The 18,179-nt window shown below is 57.2% G+C and overlaps 1 protein-coding gene across 4 annotated transcripts in view; it reads right to left on the bottom strand.

Annotated features, from left to right (window-relative positions):
- Positions 1 to 3,134: 3,134 nt before the first annotated feature.
- The window catches only part of SLC6A13 (solute carrier family 6 member 13), a 40,133-nt gene continuing 25,088 nt past the window's right edge, over positions 3,135 to 18,179 (bottom strand). For 2 of the 4 annotated variants that reach the window (XM_043882144.1, XM_043882147.1), the window contains 10 exons: positions 17,837 to 17,969; positions 16,234 to 16,368; positions 9,392 to 9,495; positions 8,513 to 8,637; positions 6,792 to 6,937; positions 6,329 to 6,466; positions 5,475 to 5,577; positions 4,909 to 5,009; positions 3,898 to 4,068; positions 3,135 to 3,604 (listed from right to left, as the gene is read on the bottom strand). In XM_043882144.1, the coding sequence (XP_043738079.1) occupies positions 3,482 to 3,604; positions 3,898 to 4,068; positions 4,909 to 5,009; positions 5,475 to 5,577; positions 6,329 to 6,466; positions 6,792 to 6,937; positions 8,513 to 8,637; positions 9,392 to 9,495; positions 16,234 to 16,368; positions 17,837 to 17,969 (1,279 nt within the window). In that variant the 3' untranslated portion in view covers positions 3,135 to 3,481. The remainder of the gene's footprint in view (positions 3,605 to 3,897; positions 4,069 to 4,908; positions 5,010 to 5,474; positions 5,578 to 6,328; positions 6,467 to 6,791; positions 6,938 to 8,512; positions 8,638 to 9,391; positions 9,496 to 16,233; positions 16,369 to 17,836; positions 17,970 to 18,179) is intronic. The other 2 variants (XM_043882145.1, XM_043882146.1) reach the window with 2 other exon arrangements.

Raw genomic sequence — 18,179 nt, 5'->3', positions numbered from 1 at the left:
GAAAACCGTTGCATCGCCGCAGTCATCTTCTACCCCGCGCCTGCTTGCAGAGGGCCTGAGGTGGGGCCTGGTCCCTGAGTGCCTAACTCAGGCTGGATGCTTTACATGACACCCCATTTTGTCCTCACGAGAAACATGAAATGTAGAAATTATTAGCCCATTTTTCAGATGAGAAAGCTGGGGCAAAGAGAAGCTAATGGAGGTCTCTCTAGTAAATGACAGAGCTAGGATTTAAAGCTGGGCTCCAAAAATCTGTGCCTGTTCCTCTGCAGCAATGTTGCCTAGACCAGGCATATCCAGACAGCAGGGATCACATGTCATAATTCTGTGTTTCTCCCTCAAGCATTTGATATAGCGCTGGATTAGAGTAGGCACGTGGATGGATGGATGAATTTGTGGGTAGATGGATGGGTGGATGGGTGGATGGACGGATGGCTGGCTGGCTGGATGGACAGATGGATGGATGGATGGATAGATGGATGGGTGGGTGGGTGGACGGCTGGGTGGGTGGACGGACGGCTGGGTGGGTGGATGGACGGCTGGGTGGGTGGGAGGGATGGATGGATGCAACTCGAGGGAAATACTGATCTTGGTCTTCCCTCTCCAGAAAGTGTATTGCTCTCTCAGAACCAGGGGGTAGATTAGGGCCTGGAGGACTCAGGTCTTGCTTTTCTTAGACAAAACTGCTGGTGCTAAGCAGGACCCTCAGGCCATGGATGTAAGGTTATTTTAACTCTGCCTCTCTCTTGCCTCCTAGCAAAAATGCTTAGGTAATAAATGTGTAGCCTTCTTCCTGGGGTCCCTTGCAACCTGATACATGGGGCTGGGGAAGTAGAGGGGGCAGCAAAGATGTCTCTGAGCTCTTTCTGGGCTTTTCTGTTTCACTGACAACTCAATGCAGGGGTGGGGGTGGAGTCATGGGAAACAGGATGGATTTGCCTGAAATATGTCCCCAAGGCAGCTACCCCTACCCTCTGCACTGGACTCTAACACCACAATGAGGTAAATATTATTATTCTCGTTTTATAGAGGAGAAAATTAAGGATCGGAGCCATGAACTTGCCCAAGGTCACATCGCTAGTAAGACCCATGCCAAGCCTGCCAGCCTGGCAGACTGTGGTGTGTCCAGGTCTGTGCACACTCATTTGCGGAGAGTGAGGGGCTGTGTGTGTGCACACGTGTGGGTCCTAGACCTGTTGTATGTGTGAGCACAGTCTGAGGGCCCACGAAGCCTGGGGACTCAGGGTCCCCTTGGAAGCTCCCCGATCTTAGGGTGGCCAGCCCTAACTCTCTGGGAACTACTGCCTCTCCCCTTTCCTTTCAGCTTGCCCTGAGGCTCTCTGCCCGCCTCACAGAAATCTTGATACAGAGGCATTGATCTGCCCATTTTACAGATGAGCAAATTGAGGGTGAATAGAGTCGGACACAACTGAAGCAACTTAGCAGCAGCAGCAGAAGCTAAATGATGTGTTCTAAGGTCTCCTTCTCCAACAGGTGGGGTCTCTAGACAAAGGGCTCTTCTTCCTCTGGGAACTGCAGGATCTGAATCTCCCAATCAGGGCTCAAGCAGAGGGGACAGAAAGTGGCCCCACCCCAGCCATCCCTTTGAGAGGCTGAAGTCACCTCCAGGTATGGCCATTCCCTTTCCCTGACCTGAGCCCTGACTTCTAGGACAGCTCCCCCTAATCCATTCCCTACTGGTCTAATGACCTCAGGGATGGGCCTGCATGCACATGACCCCATCCAGCCCCACCACAAACCTGTCTGTGGGTGAGGCGCCCAGTATCATCTGTCTGCAAAAAATGAAGACCTGAATTCCAACAAGAAACCCAGCAGGTGTGAGGCAGGAGAGGATCAGAACCCACATCTCCGGATCTTGGTGCTGGTGGGTTATTTTCCAACTCCATCCACCATCAGCGAAGCTCCCAAAGAGGGGTTAGATCACTGTGACTGAAGTGCTTGCCTCCCTCCCTGGGACTTCCCAGACCCCTGTCCTGGGATCCTCAGGGTCCCTCCCACACCCACTTATTCATTCTCAGAGACTTTGCTTGTCTTTCATAGCAGTTGTCATCCTTTGTCCTTAAAGAGATGTCCATTTTTGCTCCTCACGTGTCCTGAGCACAGCGCCCAGTAGTTTGTGTCCTGGAAATGTCCTCAGCTGGGCGAAGACTCCAAGTGTGTATCTGGAGACCCATAAGTTCCTCTAGCAAATTTATTTCTCCCATCTTAGGATTGGGTTGCGCCTGGCACCCTGGGGTGGGGGGTGGGGGCGGCAGCTACTGTCCAGGAATGAGCTGCCATCACTGATATTAATAAACCCTCCAACAATAACAAAGAATAAAACCCGAGGGCTTCAGTGCATTTTCCCACTAGTAGGCTCACTAAAAAGCTAAGAAAATCATCCAGGAAACTCTGTGCACCTGTCTGCATCGCTAAGAATCCTTGGAGGCCCCCAGGACAAGCGCCTGCTCCAGGCACCTGCCCAGGGCTGCAAGGCCAAAGTCAGGCCCGCTGACCGCAAAGTCGCATAGGCTCTGCCTCCCCCCGCCGGCTTCTCTCTGGACGCATCTGCGCGCTCGGGCCGGCCGAGGTCTCTTAACTGCCCGCCTGGAGGCCGCGTCTTGGGTACCAAGTCCGCATCCATCCTCCTGCAAGCTGAAATGCGCGGCGGCCCCAAGGAGGTGGCGCCCTCTGCTGGCCGAGTCGGGTAGTGGCCTGCTCCACCGGGGCTTCGCGGATTGTCTGTGTCTAGAGCCTGGCGCACGATGCCCAGTGCGGAGTGCAGTTTGGGCAGGCCAGGCCAGGAAAAGACTCAACGGGGGAAATCTGACGGAAAGAAGCCCAGCCACTCTCATCCTCCTTCCTCTAATGAGAACTCCTTCTTCTCCCTTCCATCTCCTTTCTCATTCCAGAGTGAAGGAGGGGGGAAGGGACCTGAGAGAGGGGACAGATGGGGAGAGGAGACAACCCCTCTGGCCAAGGACCGTGCCTGGACCCCATCCCCATCTCCCACAGCAGCCCCTCTGCTCCTGGTCCACAAGGAGAGACCCCACTCAATGTTGGAAGGAGAGACAGTGGATGGGGTGGGTGAGGAGGTGGGCAGGGGGCAGAAACCAGGCAGACCCGCTAGCAGCTGGTGGGAAGAACGTGGATTTAATGGAATGAAGGGAAGCCAAACAGAGCTCTCGCCCCTGCCCCCAGCATCCCCCAGACTCCCCAGGCCCCTCTCAAAGGGGTTGCCCTTGATCCTGGCCCTTCTCACCTGTCCAGCCACCCCTGGAGCAGGGAAGTTGGCACCCAGCTCAGAATTGAGTTCTAAAATGTCCCCTATTATCTTGTCTAGTCTCTGCCTGCCCCCCAACCCCCACCCCTTCCCGAGCCGGGTCGGGGAGCCTGGAGAAGCGCAGAGGGGCTGCTTCTTTGTGTTCCTTCTGTAATCGTGCCCGCAGCCAGGCTCACTGGACCACCCAGGGCCTGGCCCCTAGCGGTGAAGCTCCAGCTCAGTCAGGATGAGAAGTGATGTCCTGGGTGTGGTCCGGGCAGAGGGTCCTGCTCGGTGCCCCTGGGGAAGGTCCTCAGCTGGGCAGAGGAGCTGGCGAACTCTCTGCGAGCAGAGTGGGAGCTGTCGTGAGCAGGAGGGGGTGGGCAGCACCCCTCTTCGCTGCTGTGTGCATGCCTCCTCCTACCCAGACACCCTCCTGGTAACCACAGCAGCATCTCGGTAGCCTCTTGTCTCTTTCTGAGACTGTTGAGCACTCCGTCTGTCCCTCCCCGATCCCCACACCAGGACCCCTGGCTCTCCTGTGAACCACCCTCAACCTAGGCAGGCTGCCACCTGTCAGCAAGGACGAGCCACCAGCTCATCCTCTGACTCTTTCCTCCCCTCCATCTCCCTACCTCTCTGAAAGAGCCCTTGAGGGTGCTGAGCTTGTAGCAGCTCCAGGCAGGAATGCAGACCATGGAGGAGAGGGCCAGGAGCCAGCCCAGGGCATCGCCCCACCACGGGTACTTGTACTTCTTGTTGTAGGTCAGTGGGGTGTACTTGATCAGGGAGAAGAGGAAGGTGGCCTGAGGGTGAGAGTAGGAGAGATGGGGCTGGGGGAGCATGGGTCCTCCGACCCAGCTGGGCCAGTCTACCTCCAGCCTCCATCCACAGACAGCTCAAAATCCACACCCCCGGGGAGGTATTTCCAAGGTGCCTACTCTGTCTCTGCAGGGTTCCCGTGCCCCTGGGCATCTCTACACATGGTTGGCCCTCAGTTGGGACTTGGTGCCCAGCTGTGAGCACCTGGAGTGCAGGGGTGGAGCCTCCATCCCCTGGCCTGTCATCAGCATAGTGGGCATTCAGGGGCGCTGCTGACCCAGGGAAAGCCAGAGCAGCAGTGCTTAGGAGCTCAGGCCCAGACTCCAAGCCAGGCTGCCTGGGCTTGAGTCCCAGCTCTCAGCCACCTTCCAGCTCCAGTGAACTGCTTAACCTCCAGGGCTTCAGTTTCACCTGAGAAGCGAATACAGCGGTAATTCTTAACTTCGTGGGGTTCTTGTGAGGACTGATTAAATGTGTGATGTACTCTGTGCCCAGCAGGAAGTTAAGTGTTCTAGAACTGCTATTGTCATCGCTGGACTTTATCAGTGAGTATCACCTCAACAGCCCAAGGCACCTGCCACTTTAGACTCACATTGTGGAGTAGATCGAGCCAGCTGCCCTGGCCCGCAGTTTATCCTTCTGTGAAATGGAAAGGAAGAAGCTATCTGGGTAGCATTTAGCAGAACCCAACAGGAGGATGAATGAAACCTCTAAATGATTTTCAGTCCCCACGGAGAAGTCCCTTCTAGGGTAAGGGCTCGTCTACCCTCCTGGACCACCATCTCTCTCCCTTCATCTGGCTTTTCCTCTGGAGCTTGTCTTACTGTGCACACGGCCGGCGTGAGGAAGAGCCAACAGTATTTGATGAGAGGCCACGGCCTGTACCCAATCATGTCCTCGATGTTGTCGTAGAAGCGCCCAGCTCCTGCCATGAAGGAGAGGAGGGAGGGGGAGAAAGGACCGTCTAGCATCTGAAGCATCAGGACAGGGACCACAGCCACCAGGAAAGGCAAGGACCGGTCAGAAAAAGATGTGGTGGTTGTCTTCTCTGATCGCCCCTGGGAGCTGACTCTTGCCTGGGATTCATAGACATAAACAGCAGTGGGCAGAACTCGGCTTGGGCCAAGGCATAGGCTTTCTGATGATCGAGGTTGTTAAAGGCTGAAAAGCTCTGGATAAGACGTGATATGGGCCCCTAAGGTGGGCTGGGGGCAGCCATCATTAGGAGGGTGCACAAGACCACCTCTTGGGGGCCATGTCGGATTCTTGGGATTTTTTTTTTTTTTGAGGTTGGGCCAGGGAAAGGTCGTTGTGAGCAGTGGTATCTCCTTTGTCTGAGAGCCCTGGGCAGAGGCGAGTGCCAGGGTCAGGACCGGAGGGAGTCACTCACCGTAGGCCCACGCCACGCAGAAGGACTCGAAGACGGCCACGAACAGCAGGCACATGCCGCTGGCTGCATAGTAGTCAAAGAGCTGGAACACGTACATGCCGCCCTGCCCGGGGAGGGGGAGAGACAGAACCTTACCCTCGGGCCATGGAGTGGAGGCGGGGAGGATCACAGGAGACAGAGATGAAAAGAGAGCCTGGTTGGTAAGCTGTGAAGCTCTAGGCAGACACGTGACGAGGACAGGGGCTTCTTATTGTTTTTGGAAAGAGAGCTGAAACAGCCATTGTTAGCTCAGCCCTGAGAACAAGCAGGGGGTGATGCAGAGCCCACGACAGTGTGCATTTTTGGCAGAAGGTCAGGATAAGGGGCCATCCTGGGTACCATCAAGCTACGAGCTCCATCTCCTGCCTTCTCCCCTGAGACATCACCCGGAATGTCACCCACCCCAGGGCTCCCTTTCTGCCTTTGAAGTCTGTCCCTGGAACTTGGGTCAGCTGCCTGGGAACTCATGGGGTCTTGCTGGATGCAGTTTTTTCCAGTCCAACTGCACTGGACACTTTTGATTTTCCCATCTAGGCTTTCCATACTTCTCAGCATCTGGGGAGCCAAAGCATCCCTCAGCCATGACCAGAGCTAAGATGTGCAGTGCTTCCCGGGCTAGGAAAGGACCAGACCTCAGGCCCTGAAGCCCGGATGGCAGAGACCTGGTATCACAGCAGCCCACTCCCTCTCCCCCTGTCCTTCCTGCCCACACTCCACCCCCCACCCCGTGCCTGCTTCCCCTGCCGGGAGGACAGTGACCCCCCCTTGGCTTCTCCGCCTCCCCAGGACCCACCTGCAAGCCCCCACACCCTCACCTCTGTGAGCATGACCAGCCCGACGAGGAAGGAGGTGACAGACACCCCCAGAATGAGGACCTCCCTGCGGTTCTTCTTGCGGAACACACGGGGGTACATGTCCACCAGCGCCGTCACCAGGCTTTCCACGCACACGAACTGGACGAGAAGGCGAGGAGTTGGAGGGCAAGCGCCCCCCACGAGAAGCTCCATCAACCAGCTCTGGCTCATCGCTCCCGGGGGCAGCCCTGCCTGCCTCCTGACAGTCCAGAGCGGCCCCTGCATGGTCGGGGTCGGATCCACCCTCCAAAGCACCCCCTGGTCCCTGGAAAGGCCTCGCCGCCTGACATGCGCCCAGCCCCCAGCTGTTTTAAGGGCCTTCGGGGCATCAGGTTCAATGTTGGGGAACAAGCCCGCTGCTCCCCACCCCCAGCCCCCGCACACCACTGTCTCTCAGGCTCTGAGTGGCCATCTCTCTTGATACCTGGCTGTCCAGTCCCAGGAGGACGACCATGAAGAAGAAGCAGCAGGCCCAGAGGGGCGAGAAGGGCAACATCACCACTGCCCGGGGGTAGGCGATGAAGGCCAGGCCGGGGCCTGGAGAGAGAGAGGGACACGCCGGTGCCACCCCTGAGCGGGCATCCCGGTGTGAGATACAGGACAGCAGGAGCCCTGAAGCTAGCCACCCCCACCACCGTCCTGGCCCAGAAGACACCCAGACCCTGACCTGACCCCTGCTTTTCAAGGTCCCGCCCGCTGTTTTCTCGGGGCAGGAGGAGAACGTAAAAGCTGTGTGTATTTTAAAGGGTTTTAGAAAATAGGAAGGGATCTGTTTCACCCGCCTTTCTATAATTTCTACCCCCAAATCCTCAGCACTCACTCTTCAGATCTATTACCCCAAACCAGAGGTTTCATACTTAAAAAGAGCTCACAGATGTTTGTGGAGCTGGTTGTCCCAGTGTTAAAGGGGGAGCGGGGGAGGTGAAGGATGTGGAGCCTTTGTGCGACCATAAGACAATTGATGGAGAGTGGTTTCTGTAAGTTTCCAAAGAAAATACCTTCACGACTAGACTGGGTCTGGAGCACTGCTGGCCACCTCTGCAGTGGGGGCCTTTTCTCTTGCCCGACAGCAAGCGAGCTGAAATTGGGTGTCATGATACCACCCCCCCCCACCATCCTCTCAAACACTTCATGTTGCCCCCGGCCGGCTCAGATGGCAAGAACAGGGTCACATGCCAGCCCCCGATCATCCATAGGGAGCTGCCTTTGAAAGGAAGGGCATGTCTATGGCCATACCACTCTGAACGCGCCCCATCTTGTCTAAAAGGAAGGGCAAGACTGTGAGCTGGGACGATGGTCAGCTCCTAGCCTGCTTCCCGTGCTGCCGGGGCCTGCCCCACCACTCTCCATCACGAGTCACCGCAAACGCTCAGCACCTCGCCTGGCACAGGGCAGCGCTTTGTAACAGAGAAACGCAAGCGTTCTTAATAAGAGCCCATGATGTCAGTTATCTGGTGCCCAGCACCTTGTGTGACGGGGGAGCTTGTGAACCCCATGATCAAAATCGTCTTGTTACAGGTGCCAGCAGGTGGTCCATGGGCCTAGAGGGTGTACAAGGCAAATGCTGGCCACTTACCCAGATAGGGGACCATCTGTGATTTTATTTAAAAGCAGCAGCAGTGCTGCATGGGGGAGGCAGGCCAGGCACTTAAAGGAGGAAAGCCATGTGCCGGTAATTAACTCACCTCTGAGACACACTTTAAAGGGAACAAGACAGGGCAGGATGCAGGACAGTGTATACCGCACCTTAGCAACTGGGCGTTACAAGATGTAACAAGCAGAAACAGTAATACGTATGTGTGTGTGAATGTGTATGTATAGACGTATGTGTATCCTTTTTCTGATAAAAGCTTAAACCATTCCTGGAAGGAAAAACACAAACCTGATAATACTGGTTGCCTCCAGGGTGGGCTGCTGGAGGCCAGTGTGGGAAGGAAAATGTTCTCTGCACACCCGTTCGCCCTTTGAAGCTGGAATTGCTGCTTAAGTCCACCCCATGTCTTCCCAGGACGCAGCCACCGAAAGGCCACCCAGAGTGTAGGGGACAGTAGAAACGCCTGTGAATCCCAGTGGGCTGGCGAAGATTTAGACAAAGCTCACAGAGTCCCCTGTCTTGGGCCCCCCACTCCCCAAAACACCACCCACCTGACTCAGCCACTTCAGAGATGGGCACCCCCTGCTCTTGGGACATGAAGCCCAGGATGGAGAAGATGGCAAACCCGGCCACGAAGCTGGTGCCGCTGTTGAGGAAGCAGAGCGCGATGCTGTCCCTGCGGGCAAGGGCGGGGCAGGGAACAGACGGTCAGCGGGGCTCCCAGCGCCTCTGGCCGGGACCAGGGACCTCAAGGGACACTGTCTGCCCAGTAGGGGCAGAGGACACCCTAGGGGCTGGTCCTGAGCCCCGACTCCATGGGCTCAGACTTGGACTGACCCACGGTCATCCTGGAAGAGTGAGGCCCCAAGGGAGTAACAGGGGGTGAACCACACCCACGGACACACGGCCTCCCTCTCCCACCGTGCCGTCACCGTGCCTCCTGAGACACCAACCTCATGACTCAGCCCAGCCCACACGTTAACGGGGGGAGAGGGGCACCGAGGCTACAGATGTTCCTTACTCACCTAAGTTTCGATTTTGAAATGCATGATGTGATTTTATTTAGGTAATACTAAAACCGGCTTAAATTCTCTGACATAACCCAGATGGGCCCGTGGGAACCACCATGGGGAGGGGACAGAGCAGGCAGGACCAGGCTGCTCTATGTGATGTCACTCCCGGGCAGGTCTGCTTGCACACCTGTGCCCACTGCCCTCCACGTGAGCCTGGGGCTGGGTTTCCCAGCCAACCTCAATTATCCTGTTTCCCCGGGAAGCAATTGATTGCCCGTGCTGCCCCGGCTCCTCTCATCACCTGGCAGCTCTGGGGGATTGATTGGAGAGTGGGGTGAAGGCAGGTGGGGTGCAGGGATCTCCCCTACACCCTGACATACCTGGACGGTCAGGTGCTCAGGCCCCATGCCCACTCACCTGTAGCAGTTGTTGTGGTACTTGTTGTAGCTGCCCAAGGCTGTCAGGCATCCTAGGCAGATGGCGAAGGAAAAGAAGATCTGGGTACCCGCATCCATCCACACCTACACAGAGAAAAGGCAAGAAAGCTGTTCCCCCGAGGTGCCCACAGGTGCACGGCTGAGCCAGGCTGAGGATGCCGAGCCCTGCCCTCGGCCTGGGCAGAGAGCCCCGAGATCATGCTGTCCCAATGGGCTCGACTTCCTGGGCCCCTAGATGGGGTGTCTTGGGCACCACCAGGATGGCACGGGCATCAGGACTAAAGGACCCACGATGGAGGCCAGCGGGCAGGTGCTGTAGAACCAAGTGAGGCCTGGGGACTTCCCTGGTGTCCAATGGTTAAGACTCCCTGCATGCAATGCAGGGGGGGGGGGGGCCTGGGTTCAATTCCTGCTCAGGGAACTAGATCCCACATGCTGCAAAAAAAAAAAAAAAATCTTCATGTTGAAACTAAGACCTGGGGCAGTCAGATACAAAACAAAAAACAAACAAGCAAAAGAAAAAGTGAGGCCAGGCCCCGTGCTGCCGTAATGGAAACAAAGCCTGGGACTCAGCCCCCAATTTCTCCCACCCCAGACCCCGGGTGATGTGCCCAGTTTGGAAGGAACCCAGGGACAGTCTGGGGATGTGGGTCCTCAATGTCAGAGTGTGTGCCCCACGTGCCTCAAAACCCTCAGAAAACAGAGGCGGGATCCTCAGCTCACAAAACATCCAGAGAATGAAGAGACCTCGTCTCTAAGGGGCTGTGTGCTCCTGGGGGCAGACGGCGCTTGGTGAACACAGGGCACGGCTGTCCCTCTTATTATCTCAGCTGCCGGTCTGGCCCGTGTGCGCTGTGATTTAGATTTCACAGCTAGAATAACATCCCAAAGAGAAAGAAGATCAAGGCGAACGGGGCTCGGCAAGGCTGCAGATCCACAGGAGGTGGGGTTCCTGGGGCCACAGACCCTCCCCAGGCACCTCCTGCCTTCAGGGGACGTGAGCACCGAGCTGCGGCCATGGACATCGCCAGGCCGGTGGTGGGGTCCCCACTTCGGGTCTCGCCCTCCACAGCAGCCCCCAAAGAGGTCCCTGCTGTCCTTCCACTAAAATCAGGCTCCCTGTGCCCACGGGCACCAAAGCCTCAGCTGCTCATGTCCACAGCTCCTCAGCCCCTGCCCACCCCTCCCGCCTCCCTAATCACTGCGACCACCCTCAACCTCCCTTGCTCCTGCTCTCACCACTCACTTCTCCCAAATGCCCCCCCCTTTCCTTGGTGCTCTGGCGGGTCCGAGGGACCCTATGCCAGCTGACTGCCTCTGAACATGGATTCCTCAACCAGCATCCCAGCTGAGACCCTGAACTAGGCCTAGAGCAGAACTCAGAATTTTGTGTGGTTTCAGAGCCTCCTGGGGAACCCCAGCGAACAGCCAGAAGTGGGGATCCCGCCCCTCCAGCCCTTGATAAACAGCTCTCGCTTCCTGCTCTCTTTCCACTTCTGCGGGGGTGGGGACAGACGGGAAAGAGGGTGAAGAGAGGGGGGCCATCCCTGACTGTCTGTGCCTCCTGCCCACCAGGACTCCCAGGGCATTTGGGAGGCAGGGGCTGCCACCCAAGGCAGGGGTCCTTGGCAAGAAGCACAGAGGAAGACCCCCAAGGGGGCAGGGCCAGAAAGGAGCTAGCGGGCAAGGTTGACCACCCCAGGGAAACTTTCTTAAACCTCAGGGGAAATGCTGATGGGGAGAGGGGAGGGGGACCTCGGGATTTATTTCAGAAACTGGACAAGGAAAGGAGAGAAGCCGAGCGCGGCATAGCGGGGTGCGACAAAACTCTGTGGATGCCCCAGGCAGAGGCCATGCCTCAGGAAGCCCAGTGCCTCCTTTGGGGCATCTCAAACCCTTTCTTCTTCTAAAACTGCCCCAGAGACTGTGAGGAGCATCCTCCCAGGAAACCAGTGGTCTCTGGTCTGAAGGTCACTTGTCTGTTCCATTCATTATTGTAGCCTCAAGGGCAGGTCGGTGAGGCAAGAGTCTCTGAGCTCAAAAAGAAAGGATAAGGGGAGACTTCCCTAGTGGTCCAGTGGTTAAGAATCCACCTGGCAGTGTGGGGGGATACGGGTTCAATTCCTGGTTGGGGAAATAAAATCTCACATGCTATGGAGCAACTAAGCCTGTGGGCCACAACTGGAGTCCGTGTGCTGCAAAGAAGGAGCCCGCATGATGCAGTAGAAGCCCCATTTGCTCCAATAAGACCTGCTGTGTGTGCTCCGTCGCTCAGTCGTGTCCGACTCTTTGTGACCCCATGGACTGTAGCCCACCAGGCTCCTCTGTCCATGGGATTTGCCAGGCAAGAATACTGGAGTGGGTTGCCATTTCCTCCTCCAGGAACTAAGACCTGATGAAGCCAAAATAAAATAAATAAATATAAAGAAAGAATCAGGGAGGTCTTTCCAGGCAGGTTATCCAGGACCTGCCCCAGCCTTGGGCCCTGGAGGTCTACTCCCATACCTGGCGGGGCCCATGGTCCACAGAGGGAACTCTCTGTTTCCTTGGAGACATTCCCATGGTTGCCCATGGGCAAATCCCGTTGTTAGGAAGTATTTCAAACTGGGGCTTGGGAAGAAGAAGTAAAGGAAAACTGTGACTCGGCTGTTCGATGTTCACCTCGCCCTCGGGGAACACACTCAGATCAAGCTGGGAGGAGAGGTTGATGAGTACAGAGGAAAAGGAAGCAAGAGGGCTGAGGGTTCAGAGTGCAGGGGTCAACACCGCAATTGTGACCCAGGCCCCTGGCTAGTGAGTTCGCTTGCAGCTGCTCTGGGCTGGCCTGCTGGGGTCGGGGAGCCGCAGGCTGGGAGCGGAGTGGGGAAGGGCCGGAGGACAGCAGAGCAAGCCATTCTGTTCCCACCACATCCCAGCTGCCACCTGCCTAGTACAGGAGCCCTTGTTTCCAGAACAAAACTCCATGTGCTTGGCTGGAGCAGAAGACTGCTCGACAAAACATGTGTGAAAAAAACTTGACCAAGTAGGGGACAGGGGAAGAGAGAAATTTTTAGAAGATCCAGGAAAGATGTTTTTCAACTGGAGTCCAACCCCAAGAACTATTATATTTACTATTTTCAGGAAGGCAATTATGTAACAGAAAAAGCCTGGGCTTTGGAGTCAAGCTGGGTTCATTTCCTAACTCTGTTCATTAATAGCTGTGTGATCTTAGGCAGATCACTTCACCTCTCTGAACCTCACTTGCCTCATCATGAAAATGGTAATAAGTGAAATAAAAGGGGTATATTAACAGAAAAAATGTGTAAAATAACAAATAAAAATAAAATAGTGCATGTCAAATGCCTACTACATAAAAAAATACTAGTTCCCTATCCCACCTCAGGGCTTCCTTGGTAGCTCAGCTGGTAAAGAATTCGCTTGCAATGCAGGAGACCCTGGTTCGATTCCTGGGTCGGGAAGTTCCCTGGAGAAGGGATGGGCTACCCACTCCAGTATTCTTGGGCTTCCCTGGTGGCTCAGATGGTAAAGAATCCACCTGCAATGCAAGAGACCTGGGTTCGATCCCTGGGTTCAGAAGATTCCCCTGGAGCAGGGCATGGCAACCCACTCTGGTACTGTTGCCTGGAGAATCCCCATGGACAGAGGAGCCTGTCTGGTCACAAAGAGTCGGACACAACTGAGTGGCTAAGCGCAGCACAGCACAGTGGGCTGTTTGCTGTTGCTGTCATTTTAAAGAAGCAACTCGCCTTCCAGTGACAATGAGGTTCCCTAGGTCTCAATGTGCGACATCAAAATAAAAAGCCTCATTCTAATTAATGGCTCCAACCTCCCCCCGAAATAAACCCTCCTGAGAAAAGCTTAACACAGAGATTTAAGATGTCCAACAAGGGTTCTCTGGACACCTTGTCCCCAACCCCTGTCCTTACCGATCTACCAAAGTGCAATGGACAGGGTGGGTGAGGGAAAGAAACGGAGTCTGAAGCCAGCACACGCACCAGCGGAGCCCCCGTGGCCGCTCCCCAGTGGGACGGAGTCGGTGCTGGGGAGCCCAGGAGAGGCAGCAGCCCACCCACCGCACAGCAGCCCGGCAGGCAGATAAACCCAGTCGTGTCTCTGCCTGGCTTCCGCTCCCAGACTGAGACCTTGACGGACAGAGGTGCTCTGATCTTTGTGCTGCAGGAATTTTGCACCTTTCTCAAGTGCCAGCCAAATGCAGGTTGGAACTGTCACAATTCCTGGGGAATGCCAACTGGATTTGATTGGGACTCTGGTCGGGACATCCCGCCCCACAGGAGGCCAGGACCAGCAGCTAACATGGTTGCTCGAAAGCTCAGGACCAAGCCTGGCTCTGGAAACATCTCCCTCCCATGGTCTTGGAGGACTCTGAGGGCGTCGGCTCCCTGCATGGCCTGCAGCTGCCCAGGGTTGGAAGGACAGGGTCCTGGAGAGGAGACTGAAAGAACTCTTCATCCCTGCAGTAGCCAGACACACAATTACAGCCTTTTAACTCTCAGAGCTTCATGCTCTCTGGTCCTCCTTCTTCATATTTGCCGGCAGCTGTTATATGTGGTGCTGGAGAAGGCTCTCAAGAGTCCCTTGGACAGCAAGGAGATAGAACCAGTCAATCCTAAAGGAAATCAGTCCTGAATACTCATTGGAAGGACTGATGCTGAAGCTGAAACTCCAATACTTTGGCCACCTGATGTGAAGAACCGACTCATTGGAAAAGACCCTGATGCTGGGAAAGAGTGAAGGCAGGAGGAGAAGGGGATGACAGAGGATGAGATGGCTGGATGGCATCACTGACTCAACAGACATGAGTTTGAGCAAACTCCGGGAGATGTTGAAGGACAGGGGAGCCTGGTGTGCTGCAGTCCATGGGGTCGCAAAGAGTGGGACACGACTGAGCAACTGAATAACAATAACAACAACTAACAAAGGTGGGGATACTTCACTGGCTGGCGGTGAGGATGAGCTGAAATAGTACACATGAACCTCTTAACGATGCCAGGGCTGTGGCAGGCGCTCAGCAGTTGTCGGCTATGCACAGCTGGTCAGCACGAACAGGGCATCGATTACAGAAGCCACAGGTCAGTTCCAGTGATTCTGAACCCTGTGTCCCTTTCTTCTTTCATTCCACCTGCCCATCTCCCTGTCTTTTACCCCTCCTTCTTCCTGCCTGACCCCCAAGCAAAGATACCTTCTGGCTCAGCCACTGGTCCACGCCGTGCTCCAGAACCACAGCAACTCCTCCTGCGTGAAGGATCCACGCCAGACCCACACCCGGCTCCTCTCCCCCCAGGCCTTGCCCGCTCTGCTGCTCCACCGCCTCCAGCTTGCTGCCTGGTCCCACCACGGGGTCCCCTGTGTGTCTCGGCCTGCTGTTACTTCCATGTGAGCCTGGGCCCCGTCTGCTCATCTGTGCTGGAAGGAGTTTGCACAGATGACGTCTGGGGTTTTCTAGCTGCGGCAGCTGCTGTTCTACAGTTTGGCTCCATGGCCCGACTGCACCCTCGGGCCCAGGTGGAGATGAGGCAGCTGCGTCTGTCTCTATCTGTCTCAGAAACGGGGTCAGGAGGGCACGCTCACATCCCACCACAGGTCGGGAAGGAATCCCAGGCTGAGGCTGGGGCAACGTCTGGGCTCAAGTGGTCTGGCTGCTTCTGGGGGCCATTGCAACCCCAGGACCCAGGATGGAAGAGCTTGTAGTCCATCGGGGGGGGGGGGGCGGGATGGCAGGCTGGAGAACAGTCACCCCAACCTCTGCACAAGGAGCAAACGGAGCCACTGCCTCTGTGGGGATGTCCCCGCCTCAAAGGGAGCTGGGAGAGGGGCCGTTTCCTCCTCTCCTGCACCCCTTGCCCCTCAGCAAGACAATGCCGCTGCCTTTACTATTAAAATGTTTGAAAAGCTGTCCAGTTGCTGGTCTGCCCTGAGCTGGGCAACACTTTCAGGGACATGGTCCCTCCCCACCAAGCCAAGGAGGCTCCCGGGAGGTGACCTCTGCCATAGGGATGGGGGCAGGGGGTAGCCGGGTGTGTAGGGCTCTGGGCTTCCCTCACCCATGGCCTGTTCCACCTCCACACCTCCTGGCTTTGCATACATATGCATCCTAAGTCGCTCAGTCCTGTCTGAGTCTTTGTGACCCCATGGACTGGAGCCCGCCAGGCTCCTCTGTCCATGGGACTCTCCAGGCAAGCATGCTGGAGCGGGTTGCCGTGCCCTCCTTCAGGGGATGTAACCCTAGTCTCCTGCATTGACAGGCTGATTCTTTACCACTAGCGCCACCTGGGGGGCCCTTCAAAATGGCGGGCAAACAGGAGGCGAGAAGCCGGCAGAGGCTTCTCACAACAGGCGTTGCTGTGCAAACTCTCGGTCAGCAAGCACCGGCTCCTGGAGGGTGGACCTGAAGGAAGGGCCGGGAGGGAGAGGGAGGCCGGGTGCAGCCCTCTGGACAGCAGGCAGGAAATTCAACACCAGCCAGCTGGCTCCAGGCGGGGCTGGGGACATGGCCAGGGGTGGCCATGTGGGCAGAGAGGGGGAAGCAGAAGGCTGATGGAGGGTCAGGGGAGAGAGGCTGCCCAGTGTGAAAGGAGGTGCCAAGCGGGGCTGGGAGGTGGGGCAGGGGAGAGCTTGGAGAAGGGCTTTTAGGACCTTCAGCCCCCGAGGGACACGCCCTGGGCTCCCTGGCAGCTGTCAAACTAGCAGGGGAGCACAAACAGCTGCCCGCAGATGTGGAAATATCCCCCTCCACGGACGCCGGAGATGGAGCAGAGCCCATACAGAACACAGGGGCAGCCTTCATTGCCGGTGGCTTCTTACCTGGGGGTCCCAGAGACGCGTGAGGTTTGGGTACAGGTAGAACTGAATTCCTTGGGCTGCCCCGGGCAGCGTCACCCCTCGAATCAACAGGACCACCAGCATGAGGTAAGGGAAGGTGGCCGTGAAGTACACCACCTGGGCCAAGGCGATGGAAAGACACGGAAGCTGTGAGGGGGGCGGGAGGGGCTGGAGGAGCTGCGACCCCACAGGAGAGGTCACGGAGCCCGCCAGCTCCCTCCTCCTGCTCACCCCTCATCCCGCAGCTGTTCAGTCCTGTCTGCCCTCTGCCTCCAGCCACAACCTCCCGCCTCCCTCCCTCCGGCTCCCCCGACACAACTCCCGGCAAATATTTGTGGAGTGACTGAATGAATTTAGGCATGCCCCTGACAGGGGGCTTAGAACTGTGGCCAGGGTCGTCGGGGACGACAGCTCTGTCACACGTGACCCCTGTCCTCGCTGAGCTTACGAGCTTAGCATGACTGCGCGGCCCGATTAGGAGAGCAGCCTGGTCAGAGGCCTCGGGGGCCAGAGTCCGGGAGAACTCTAGCTGCCCTGTATGACACGCTCCAGGGCAAGGCGTCTCCCTTGGGCCTTAGGGGGCTGAGAACTGTGTCGAGACGAACAGTCCCAGAGCACTGATGTATGAAAAAGGGTGCGTGCACTGTGTTCAGAGTTCGATGCACCCACTCACGCGGTGTGCTCCGAGATCCTGCCTCCCGCCCTGTCTCTGTCTCCCCTCCCTCTCTCCATCTCCCCCTCCCCCTCTGTCTCCCCCTCCCCGTCTCGGTCTCCCCTCCCCCTGTCTCCCCTCCCCCTGTCTCCCCCTCCCCCTCCCCCTCCCCCTGTCTCCCCTCCCCCTGTCTCCCCCTCCCCCTCTCCGTCTCCCCCTCCCTCTCTCTGTCTCCCCCTGTCTCCCCCTCCCTCTCTCTGTCTCCCCCTGTCTCCCCCTCCCCCCTCTGTCTCTCCCTCCCTCTCTCTGTCTCCCCCTCCCCGTCTCTGTCTCCCCCTGTCTCCCCCTCCCTCTCTCCATCTCCCCTATCTCCCCCTCCCCCCTCTGTCTCCCCCTCCCTCCCTCTGTCTCCCCCTCCCTCCCTCTGTCTCCCCCTCCCCATCTCTGTCTCCCCCTCCCTCTCTCTGTCTCCCCCTCCCTCTCTCTCTGTCTCCCCCTCCCTCCTTCCATCTCCCCCTCCCTGTCTCTGTCTCCCCTCCCCCCCGTCTCCCCCTCCCTCCCTCTGTCTCCCCCTCCCTCTCTCTCTGTCTCCCACTCCCTCTCTCTGTCCCCCCCTCCCCCATCTCTGTCTCCCCCTCCCTCTCTCTGTCTCCCCCTCCCTCTCTCTGTCTCCCCCTCCCCATCTGTCTCCCCCTCCCCCTCTGTCTCCCCCTCCCCCCCCGTCTCCCCTTCCCTCCCTGTCTTTCTTCCATTTCACTTCCCCAAATAGAAGAACATGTGACTGAGCCCAGGAGAGGCACAAAATCAAGCAAGCGAGCACCAAGCAATCTTTGTGGGGGTCATTCCCTCCCAATCCCCGACTAGGAACAACCTGAACCCGTGGGTGGCTGAGGTCCCCAGGAGGGGAGGGGCCTGGGGCTGTCTGACACAGACCTTGCCCGTGGACTTGACGCCCTTCCAGATGCAGAAGTAGCAGACGACCCAGGCGAGCAGGAGGCACAGGGCCAGCTCCCAGCGCAGGGCCCCCAGGTGCTGGATGCCCTCCGAGATCTTCAGGACCCGCCTCCTGGGGAGAGAGGGGTGAATTGCCAGCCTCAGCTCCCTGGGCAGTGGAGCCGGGCCTCTCGCTCTGATCTGAAGAAGGCTCACCGGCTCCTTCACTCTGATCCGTGAGGCTCTCCTTTGCCCAGAGATGGGGATAGACAGATAGGACGGCAAACACAATCTGTCCCCAGGTAAGTTTATTCTGCCAGGCCGAGTGCAACTGAACCCAGAG

The sequence above is a fragment of the Cervus elaphus genome, chromosome 22 (genome assembly GCF_910594005.1).
Source record: "Cervus elaphus chromosome 22, mCerEla1.1, whole genome shotgun sequence".
NCBI lineage: Eukaryota > Metazoa > Chordata > Mammalia > Artiodactyla > Cervidae > Cervus > Cervus elaphus.
Note: the sequence above shows the minus strand (reverse complement) of the source record. Positions and strands in the feature narration are given on the sequence as shown.